A 12,308-nucleotide genomic window follows, 5' to 3' on the forward strand; every position below is an offset into this window, starting at 1 on the left:
GATTAACTACATTCGCCCAGGGAATCCAGTCGATCAAACTGCCCCTTCATCCTGGTGTCTACGCAGAGCTTTGGGTCTGCCAGACTCTGAATCTGGAAAGATTGTGGCAAATGTTCTTTAGCACTCAAGTTTTTTCTAAAACATTTCAAAAGACATGATTTTAGAAAAAGAATCAACTTTTCATTGATCTGTTTTCTGGTATCTATATTAGCTTGTGTCCTTGCTTTCATCTCCTGATTACATCTTTAGTATAACTAACATCTATTATCTCTACACACTGACAGAATGTAACATCTCATACTTAAGATCACCCCATAAGAAAAGACCATTATGAGATTCATAACAATAAAACAATGCACAATGATATAATCAATCTATCTGCTCTGTAGAATAGATATAACAGGGACTCACCATCTCATTATTTACCTCAGAGCATTAACCAATATCTCCAGATCTACAAGAATTAAACCCTTTTCAGGGGTTATTATTAGACAGGTGTAGATCATTACCCTGAAGGGATGCTCTTCCTGAACCCAAACAACACAGGGTTTAAACCTACTTTGTTTGAAGAAGCTACTGTTCCTTAGCCACTCATATTCTAAATATATCCCCCCCTGCCCAAGAAAATATCTAAACACAACAAAAACAAAAAACTTACTGTTCCATTACAGTAGTCTGGGGGTTCAATCAGTGGGTAGTGTTTAGCAAGATCAAAGGCCACATTTTCCATAAACCACTGGAATGGCTTACACTTGTTACGCTCCCGAACTGCCAGTTGCTCGCTAATGTCTCCAGTATCCGTCTAGAAATGAAATGAATTAATAACTACCATGCATTCAAAAAAGGCATAATGTTCTATTCCCTTGAAAATCTACACTTCAGACTTTCAATATATATATCATCCCACTTTATTGATAAGCATTATTGCAAGAAATTACAAAACCCAGTATCATTATATACATGAAACTTACAAATCAACCCACAAATTCTATTAAACGAACATGACAGAAGTATATTAGAACTTGATACTACTTACTGATTAAGAAACAAGTTCCAATAATATATATCACTATACCTGCAGCCATCCCCCCAGAGCTATTCCATTTGGTAAATCCATGTCACAGCTAACCTAACGCTATTTCTTTTTGACAATTGCAAAATAACATATGCTTAATCCTCACTATAGGCGGAAAAGTGCAAATATGTTGACATTTTTCTTTTTAGTTTGCTTTTCCCTTTTCATTTGCCCGCATCTCACTTACCCGAGCGAGAGCGAGAGCGGGAGGAGTGGTCGTCGCAGGCTGGGACGCGACGGGCAGGCTCAGGTGACCCCTCGTAACTGCAGGTCCGCCGCCTCGGCCACTGAAGGCAGAGGCAACGCACTACCACTTCCCGGAAGTAAGATCGGAACCTGTTTGGTACGTAGTCTGTAATGGCATTCGGGGCATGACTCTGTGTCAGGAAAATATTTTGGTGCAATAAAGACTGAGTCTTCATTCATTAGTGTTTCTAGTAAGTGAACCGCCACCATGATAAATACTTACCTCGCGTTCATCCAGTAGTAAATAAGGGGATTAACGGTGGCATTGGACATGGCCAGCCAATAGCAGGCCAAGTAGATGTGCTGGATATACGAAGTGTCCAGGATCTGAGCGTTGTGAAAGGTATACAGGAAGAAGGCTTGCTGCGGCAGCCAGCACAGCGCGAACGCCATCACGATCACGATGAACATTTTTACTACCTAAAGAATATATAGGTTATTCTGCGCAAATTTATAATTGCTGCCGTGATTACCTTCATGGTGACAGTCTATCTTTTTACTTCTCTTGTACTGAAGGAAATTACACTATATTTGCATTTTCATACAGTATGACAACAATGGCTGTAATGTTCTTCACTTGTAGCTGGAAGCAAATATACTATGAAAATATATTTGCATGTCCTTAATCCTGTTTCGATGGACAAACTGTTGATTCCTGAACACTTACCCTACGTTTACTGCGGATGCTGGTTACCTGTCGGTCGGTAAGTTCTCCTATGGACCGGCTACCCCACAGTTCGCGCCCGATGAGAAAATAACATGCCAGCATAGCCAGCATGGGCAACATGTACGTGGTGATGAAGAAGACGATGTTATATCTAAAGGGGAAATGTACAAGAATTGATATAGGAGAAACTTTAAATATGCACTCACTGAGTCATATGTCCATCTTTGCAACTCATGTTCTACAAAATGCACGCAAACACCAGCGTCTATTTAAGCTGATGTAAAGAATAAATATGTATATCTATATCTATTTATCTGTTTATAGGTGTGTGGTGTGTGTGTGTGTGTGAACATATATGCACAACCGCATACACGCACACACACACACACACACAAACACACACACACACACACACACACACACACACACACACACACACACACACACACACGCACACACACACACACACACACACACACACACACACACACACACACACACACACACACACACACACACACACACACACACACATACACACACACACATTCATATATATATATATATATATATATATATATATATATATATATATATATATATATATATATATATATATATATATATATATAGCAGAGGAGACCATTCATACCCCTATGATTGGTCTTTCCTTTGTGGGAATATTAAGAGTAGAAATATCATGAACATTAGGTATCTCGAAGGCAATCTTGTCCCTGTGGATCCAGGGACACCAAGAAACTTGGTCCACCAGAGACAATGCCAGCAGTGGGCGCCCTAGAAACACAACAAAGGAAGATCTAGCATATAGCAATGTGCTTTATGACAGACAATTAGGATGCTTGTATTGAAGTGCACGAATACCATGGGTTAATGAAAACTATTTGATACTCAGTGTTAACACCCTTCACAGTTGACTGGGTTTGAGAAGGGGCGTGGTTGATAGTTAGTTACCACATGTCGGGCCTGCAGATTTACGGAGATCCTCGACGAGACGTTTCTACCATCGGTGAGGGTTGGGTTTACCTCACACAGAATAACTGCCAAGTAGTGTCGTGAAGACGTGACTGATGTAGATTATGCTGTCACAAACATCCAAATCGCTACATCTCAATCCCACTGAGTATGTTCGGCCAGCCATGGGCAGGACTTCCACAAACGTCAATCGTCGTTGCCCAAGAATTACGGGAGCGATTGCGCTCTGCAGACGGACGCCAGTTAACGGGACGGTAGTGGCATCCATGCCACATAGTCTTAGCAGCGTTCGCCAAGTTTGTAGCGGTTACACGTTATATTAAAAGTATTAGACATTTCAAAACCCTTAATTTTTCCTTTTCAATCTGTTTAAATTGTCAGATAACAGCGTCATTTCCATGGAATTTATTTAATACTTACATCGTTTATGTTTGGCATCAGACTAATATTAATCCAGTCTATAGTAACCTTGCAAAAATGATCTTCCTAGCCAAGAAGTATGAGATGAGTGACTTGATTATTATTTATAAAAAAGACACTTTCAAGTGAGCCCTAAGTCTAATGGATCTTTAAAGTTCCACCTCATAGTTTTTGTTTTATACATTTTTTACACATGTGACCCCTTTCTCAAACACATCCACCCCCGCTACATCAGCCATTCCATGTATATACTTTTGGGTACAGAATCGTAATCCAGTGAACACATGGCTTCATAACATATTTTTAATATGGACACCGATAAACGCAAAGCTAACATCCTATAATAAATCTCCGAGGCCCCATGAGCCCCCTGGAAGACGTGACCCACCGGTTGGGAATTAAAATAAACTAAATCCTACTAAATCCTAGAATACCCATTTAAACCGAAAATCGTTGTACCTCAGGCATCTGGCACTGGTCAGTTCAGCTCTCGTGCTCAGGTAAACCGAACCGCATTAGCTATTCCAAGCTAGCTCATGCACTATGCGATAGCGTTTGTTCTACAAAAAGTGTACTGTTGTGCATAATGAATTTGCCAGTGATTAACAATTTAACAGATGTCGAACTAACATAGGTCATGAAAGTTACTTATAAAACATTATCCTTAAGGTAATTAGGTATATATAGCTTAGAGTGTCTAAATTATGGCAATAAAATCTAAGACCTTTAATTTACACCAATTAAAAGTTTACATTCACATCAAGGCAAAAATAAAGTATGAACTTAGTGATTATGAATGAACCTCAGTGCGGATTTGAGAGTAAGCATACGCTGTAGGGTAACCAGTCTACCATTTACAAATATCTTAAATACATGCATGCATACTTACTTACATACCTACCTACCTACCTTCACACACACACTTTTTCGTTTTTATTTAGTTTACTTTATTAATATTTTTTCTGCTTTATTTTTCAATCTTCATCACTTAATATAATTAAAACAGAATCTAATATATATAGTTCCCTATTTTTACCTTCGTATCCTCATTATTCATCAATACTTGCAATAAAAAGAAATTTACATTTAATTAAAGCCTTTGTTTAATTTTGCGAGTGACTAAGATAATTTTCTGTTTCTTTCTCTTCTTAACCCAACCACCATGGATTTACGTTCTGTTGTATTCTGTGAATTTGTTACATACAGATGGTAAACATGTGCTCATGTGCTCACATGTGCTCAGCCGGCAAGGAGTCTATCGGTAGGCTCTAGTGACCGACCCTAATTTCCCTTGAATTGGGGCGGGGGGGGGGGATGTGTACTTTTTGATGCAATTCACATCGATATCGTGTTTCACACTCGTGTTTGAGATTTTACAGAGGTCGGACCTTGTTTATAAAGCAGCAGCAACAAATGAATAAGTCTTGTGCCACAGGAGCTACCCTGGAACCCGGGGCCTCTCGTCTCGCTTGACATTGTTGCTTCTGAGTTTGTAAAGTAAATCCAGTAAAGTTAAAAACTGTTTTTACAGATCTTTTTGCGCTTTGCCTGCACCTTCAGTGCTATTGTTTTTGCAGGTGACACGAGACTATAGTAGTAGTAGTCAGCACCCCTTTAGCGCTTTGCCTGCACCTTCAGTGCTATTGTTTTTGCAGGTGACACGAGACTATAGTAGTAGTAGTCAGCACCCCACCTCAGACCCGCAGCACTCTTCTACACCAGGGTAGCCCTTACAGGCATTGACCCTTGGGTAGTGAGGCCCAGTAGTCCTTTGGGCGCACTTTTTCTTTTACTCTGAATTCTTTTCCTCTCTTCATGTGACATCCCTGAGCCTACCGGAGTACCCTTGTGGGCTCCTGTATTCGCCTGGGGGGGTGGGCATCAAATTACTGTCCTTCGGCAAGTTCGGCGGTAAGGAGGTGTCTTCCACATAACTCGATCCCTCTTTGGTACTGGAGAACGCAACCAGGCTTCCATTGGGTGGTTAGAGGACGGAAACTACTCTCTCTTAGCTATTGCTGTTAGGTTGATTATCAATAGTCAAGGGCTATCTGGTCCCTTCAGGACTACAGCTTTGGGCCAAGGGGTCGGACGTGGTCCGATACCCAGGATGGATACTACCCCGACTACCCCTTCTCCTCCTCAAGGAGGAGGGGCGACCCATGACCACTGTAAGACCAATTCGACCCAGAACAATGGAAGCCCTACTAATGACAAACCTAGAAGACCTCTTTTCAAAACCTCAACCGAGAATGCAAGGTTCGCGAATGTTAAATGCGTGAATGAAAATCAGTCGCTTTTGAATGTGAACCCCTTTATCATCAAAAAGGTCCTTGATGGTCAAGTGGACGGTGATTTTGATTTTGTCAAGAAATTGCGAGATGGATACCTCCTTGTTAAAGTACAATACAACTCCCAGATTAAGGATTTACTTAAGCTGACGCAAATTCATGATCTTCGAGTTAAAGTAACTATTCCTATTGGCCCAAATACCTGTAAGGGAGTAATCTTTCACAAGGATTTGAGGACGATGGAAGAAAGTGAAATTTTTGAGAGCATGAAGGACCAAGACGTAGTGGACGTTCATTGTATGACCAAGAAGGATGGGAATGTGTGAACGAAAACTGGACTGTGTTTTTTGACCTTTGCTTTAAATAAAATCCCAGAGTATGTCAATGTCAGTTATGAACGTGTTCAAGTAAGACCTTATGTCCAAAAGCCAATGCATTGTAATAGATGTCAAAAATTCGGAGACACCTCATTAAGACGTATTGATAAAGACTCAAGTAAATTTGTTTGCCGGAAATGTGCTGAAGCCCATGACACCATCACATGTACTAGCCAGATTTCCAAATGTGCTAACGTGGAGGTCCCCATCAGTCAGAATCTGCTGAGTGCAGCATCCTGAAGAAGGAGGCTGAGACATTAGCATATATGAGAAAGCATGAAGTTAGTTATTCTGAAGCTAAGAGGAAAGTTGAAAGTTTGACACACAAACCTGATACTTCCTATGCTGAAGCAGTAACTAACATCACCCCTAGTGCAAGTAATGTCAGAACTAAACATTAAAGTTTATCAATTGACTAAATTGGTCGATCAAATGACTGTATCAACCCAGCATAAACATCATAAGGAGGATGATACCGAATGACAGTCCGCACTTTCCCGTCCGGTTTCTCGAGAGAGAGGCAGATCGCAATATATCAGTCGTCTCCCTCGGCAGGAGGTGCAGGACATGGAGGCTTCTGTCTCCAAACCATCCCGAGAGAGGTCCCCGGGAAGCGAGGGAGAGGAGGCGCCTCCCTCCCATAAAAAAAAAAAAAATAAAAACTGGTGGAGAAGGCACTTTCAAACCCCATAAAACGTAATCTTTGCATCAACCATTATACAATGGAACTGTCGAAGTCTTAGATCTAAAGTAAATGACATTAAATTATTAGCCTCGTCCTATGTTCCCGATATTATAGTTCTCCAAGAAACGCATTTAACACACCTCGTCTCTGACGAGGTCGTTTCGCTAAGGAACTACCATTTATGTCGGAAGGATCGTGAGGGTAGGGGTGGAGGCGGAGTCGCCATGTACATCCACCAAAGCCTCCCTTTTACAGAAGTGACTATTGATTCTACTTTAGAGTTTGTCACATGCAAAGCAGCATCCTTTTTGCATGTATCTGGCTATATGTTCAGTTTATTGTCCACCTGATACAGTGATAACCTAGGATGAGCTCTTTGCTCTTCAGGAACGTTTGCCACAAAATAAAGTAATTTCAGGTGATTTTAATGTTCATCATACATTATGGGGTTCCCTGCAGATGGATGATAGAGGTGAGCAAGTAGTTAAGTTGATTAATAAGTCTGATTTAATCCTTCTGAACGATGGTAGTCCGACGCGGGTGGACGATAATACCGGTAATTTGAACTTTATTGACTTATCACTGGTCTCTTCATCAATAGCAGCGAAGTGCCTGTGGCACACCATTGATGACTCGTTGGGAAGCGATCATCTTCCTATTTTGATTAAATATTCATGTGACACAGTGAGTATGCTTTCAGCACCTAAATTTAACGTAAAAAGAGCAGACTGGGTCGCCTTCACAAGGAGCATCAAGCTCGAACTTGTTGGAGAAACCATTGATGATAATGTAAACAATATTCAGAATTCGATTATAGAAGCAGCATTCTTATCCATTCCTAAAACTTCGAAAGATAGCGTTAAGCATAAAGTTCCATGGTGGACACCAGATTGCCGCAGGGCGCTGTGCCGACGCAATAAGGCCTACAGACCTTTCAAAAATAACATCACTAATGAGAACTTTTGCAACTACAAACAAGCAAGAGCTAGGGCTCGTAGAGTAATAAGACAAGGAGCGTCAAGCTCGAACTTGTTGGAGAAACCATTGATGATAAAGTAAACAATAATCAGAATTCGATTATAGAAGCAGCATTGCTTTCCATTCCTAAAACTTCGACAGATAGTGTAAAGCATAGAGTTCCATGGTGGACACCAGATTGCAGCAGGGCGCTGTGCCGACGCAATAAGGCCTACAGGCTTTTCAAAAATAATAATCACTAATGAGAACTTTTGCAACTACAAACAAGCAAGAGCTAGGGCTTGTAGAGTATTAAGAAAAGCAAAAAGAGACTCCTGGCAGAGCATTGTCTCTACAATTAACAGGATACCAAAATATCAGAGGTTTGGTCCACTGTCAATAAAAGCAATAAGAAAATAATATCTTTCAAAATTAACATCATTCACGAGGGGAATAATTTCGATTCACCTAGAGACATTGCTAATACACTCGCCAGGCAGTTCTCTCATACAAGCAGCTCAAACAACTACCATCCCGCCTTCCTGATCATCAAGAAAGCGGCTGAGCTGCAACCTATTCACTTTGCCACAGGAGATGAATTTGATTACAATAAAAACCTAACTATGGATGAGAATGTCCGAGCCCTAGAAGCCTGTAGAGGAACATCCCCAGGCCCCGATGAGATTCGATATGAGATGATAAAGCATCTTAATCATGATGACATGATTAAGTTGCTAGAAGTGTACAATGAAATTTGGAAAAGCCACACTTTTCCAAACTCATGGCACTTCGCCCATATCATTCCCATATTGAAAAGAGGGGGTAATCCCAGATCTGCCATCTCCTACCGCCCAATTGCGTTGACAAGTTGCTTATACAAGGTCATGGAACGAATTGTTAACAGTAGGCTATTGCATTTTTTAAATTCGAGTAATTTACTAGTTGACGAGCAGTGTGGCTTCCGAAAGGGACGCCAATTCTCGATCAGCTAGTAAAGCTGGACAGTCATATTCAAGAGGCAATTGCCAATTTGTTTTTTTTCAGTATTTTTGGATTACGTGGAAACTCGCCTTGTTTTATTCAAAATTTCATTTCTGACAGAACTTTTGCTGTCAAGTTATGTCACTTTTTCGGACATTTTTGTCTAGGCAAACGGGGTCCCACAAGGAAGTGTCTTGTCACCAACATTATTTTTATGCATGATAAATGACATCTTACCAGCTCCTCCTTGGAATCTTAAATACTCACTGTATGCTGATGATTGTGCATTATGGCACTCCAGCAATAATGCAGAAGTCTCAGCAAATCGCATCCAATTGGCACTGGATATGATTCATAACTGGGGCTTCCAGTGGGGTTTTAAGTTTTCCATTAGAAATATTATTGGGGTATTTTTTTCACACAGGAGGAAGCCGAACATCAAGCAAACTCTAGACAACCACCCAATACCTATTCAAAATTCTGCTAAGTTTCTTTGGCTACTTTTTGATAGTAGACTCAATTGGAAAGACCACATTGGTCAGTTAAAAAATAAATGTCAAAGAGCACTAAATTTATTAAAGTACATTTCTGGTAATAAATGGGGAGCTGATAGAAAGTCTTTGCTAATGATATAAAAAGCCCTGATTAGGTCTGAAGTAGATTATGGGTCAATCGTGTATGGCTCAGCATCAAGAACAAATTTGAAAGGTTTGGATGCTGTGCAGAATGCTTGTTTGCGTGTGTCTTGGAGCCCTGAAGTACACTCGTATCGAGCGTCTTGAGGTGGAGTCAGAAGTACCTCCCCTCCGACTCAGACGCAGCCAATTAACCCTGACCTATGCTGCAAGGGTGGCTCGAGACCCGAGCCATTATAATGGCAATAGAGGCATTAGGCCCTTTGCCATGAAACTCCACGACCTCGTCGAGAAAGTCGGTATAGATCTCTCTACCATCGATACCCTGGTTCAGTCAAATATAGAGCCATGGGAAACCCCCAACTTTTCTATCATGGAAGCCTGGCTTCCATCAGCCAAGGCCATGAAGCCGGAGGTGGAGGTACGCCAGAGGTTCAGAGAGATCCTTGTTAAACATCTCCCTTTTTTTCATATATATACCGACGGCTCCAAGACAGATGAGTGTGTGGGTGCGGGTGTATGGTCAACTGAATGTCCAGAGTTCAGACTGCTGAATCATACATCGATCTTTCTTGCTGAAGTTTTTGCCATTGATAAAGCCATTGATTCTGCACTATCGACGACCCACGATAGAATAGTTATTTTTTCAGATTCGTTAAGTTCACTTAAAGCTATTAAATCATTAGAAACCACTAAAAAGGAATTACTGGGTAATATCATTCGTAAGTTACATGGTGTCAACAAATCAATCAAGCTAATATGGGTACCAGGCCACTCTGGCATCCATGGCAATGAACAGGCTGACAAACTAGCCGGGTCAACTGGCGATCTGGACACTACCATAGTTCGTACAGATCTCAGGTGTTTTGTGTCTCTTATAAAAGCAAAAATACATCTCCTGTGGCAAAGTGAGTGGACCAACCTACAAACAAACCACTAAATCAACCCTTCAATAGAGATGTGGGGGACAGCCCAAAGAAAAGAAAGAAGGGAGGAGGTGGTGTTGACCCGCCTTAGGGTCAACGCAACAAGAATGATACACTTCACTCCTTATATAGAAAAAAGGTTTCCTCCACAATGCCCCCTTTGAAACATCACCCTCACAATAAACCATATCCTCACAATATATCCAAACTACAACAACAATAGATAACCACTAAAAAATTACCTAAGAACAAAAACATAGATTTTACAACATCTAATCTATTATCAAATGATGAAAAAATAATAAATAAAGTAATCACTTTTCTAAGGGAGACCAAACTTTATGACCTTATATTGATTGATAGAATAAATAGGAGCCATTGGCTTAATAACCTTGGCCACATGCCGATGGTTGATAGCCAAAAAATCCAACAAAGAATGAAAGAAAGAATATCGTGTTTAAGATTTCGCTAACACCTATAATGCAGCAGCAACAAATTAATAAGTCTTTACAGATCCTTTTGCACACTTTAGTGTTTTGCTTGCACCTTCAGTGCTATTGTTTTTGCAGGTGACATGAGACTACAGTAGTAGCAGTTAGCACCCCATCACCCCACCAGGGTAGCCCTTATGGGCATTGACCCTTGGGTAGTGAGGCCCAGTAGTCTGAGGCGTCTTTTGGGGCACTTTTTCTTTTATTCTGAATCTTTCCTCTCTTCATGTGACTCCCCTGAGCCTACCGGAGTACCTTTGTGGGCTCCTGTATTCGCCTGGGGGGGTGGGCATCAAATTACTGTCCTTCGCCTAGGCAAGTTCGGCGGTAAGGAAGTGTCTTCCACATAACTCGATCCTTATTTGGTACTGGAGAACGCAACCAAGATTCCATTGAGGTGGGGGGGGAGAGAACAGAAACCACTCTCTCTTAGCTCTTGCTGTTGGGTTTATTATAAATAGATAAGGGCTATCTGGTCCTTCAGGACAACGGGCACGGGCCCAGGGTTCGGATTTGGTCTGATACCCAGGATGGCTTCTACCCCAACTATCCCTTCTCCTCAACAATAAGGGGCGACCCATGACCACTCTACGACCAATTCGACCCTGAACAATGGAAGCCCTTCTAATGACAAACCTAGAAGACCTTCCAAAATCCCTACCGAGAATGCAAGGTTCGCGAATTCTAAATGCATGAATGAAAATCAATTGGTTTTGAACATGAACCCCTTTATCATGAAAAAGGTCCTTGATGGTCAAGTGGATGGCGATTTTGATTTTGTCAAAAAATTGCGAGATGGATACCTCCTTGTTAAATTCATGATCTCAGAGTTGAAGTAACCATCCCTATTGGCCCAAATACCTGAGGGATTTGAAGACAATTGAAGAAAGTGAAATTCTCGAGAGCATGAAGGACCAAGACGTAGTGGAGGTTCATTGTATGACCAAGAAGGATGGGAATGTGCGAACGAAAACTGTGTTTTTTTGACCTTTGCTTTAAATAAAATCCCAGAGTATGTCAATGTCGGATATGAACGTGTCCAAGTAAGACCTTACATCCAAAAGCCAATGCATTGTAACAGATGCCAAAAATTCCGACACACCTCGTTAAGATGTATTGATAAAGACTGAAATAAATTTTTGCTGTAAATGAAGCCCATGACACCATCACATGTACTGGCCAGATTTCCAAATGTGCTAACTGTGGAGGTCACCATCAGTCAGGATCTGCTGAGACATTAGCATATATGAGAAAACATGAAGTTAGTTATACTGAAGCTAAGAGGAAAGTTCGCCTGGCTCGTGATCTGTTTCTCGAGAGAGAAGCTAATCGCGATCTGTCAGTAGTCTCCCTCGGCAGGACATGTCTCCAAACCATCCCGAGAAGGTCCCCGGGAAGCAAGGGAGAGGAGGCGCCTCCCTCCCATAAAAGAAAATAAAACTGGCGGACAAGGCACTTCCAACCCATAAATAATTACGTCGACATTAACAAGACGTGTCAAAGCCTAGATCTAAGTAAAGACCTTAAGTTTTAGCCTCGTCCTATGCTCCCGATATTATAGTTC

At 41.2% G+C, this 12,308-nt stretch overlaps 1 protein-coding gene and 1 long non-coding RNA gene across 2 annotated transcripts in view; both read right to left on the bottom strand.

Annotated features, from left to right (window-relative positions):
* Positions 1-2,223, bottom strand: part of LOC119575600 (tachykinin-like peptides receptor 99D) — a gene marked incomplete in the record, with an annotated part of 81,755 nt that extends 79,532 nt beyond the window's left edge. Inside the window, 4 exon segments of the mRNA XM_037923245.1 lie at positions 1,264-1,450; positions 1,545-1,741; positions 1,989-2,139; positions 2,195-2,223. Coding sequence (XP_037779173.1) covers positions 1,264-1,450; positions 1,545-1,741; positions 1,989-2,139; positions 2,195-2,223 — 564 coding nt within the window.
* On the bottom strand, positions 5-1,087 carry LOC119574878. The gene is made up of 3 exons (XR_005228915.1): positions 1,076-1,087; positions 659-802; positions 5-92 (listed from the first exon to the last, which is right to left on the bottom strand). It is a non-coding gene; the product is annotated as an uncharacterized LOC119574878 (long non-coding RNA).
* Positions 2,224-12,308: the final 10,085 nt, after the last annotated feature.

The sequence above is a fragment of the Penaeus monodon genome, chromosome 7, assembly GCF_015228065.2.
Source record: "Penaeus monodon isolate SGIC_2016 chromosome 7, NSTDA_Pmon_1, whole genome shotgun sequence".
Classification (NCBI taxonomy): domain Eukaryota; kingdom Metazoa; phylum Arthropoda; class Malacostraca; order Decapoda; family Penaeidae; genus Penaeus; species Penaeus monodon.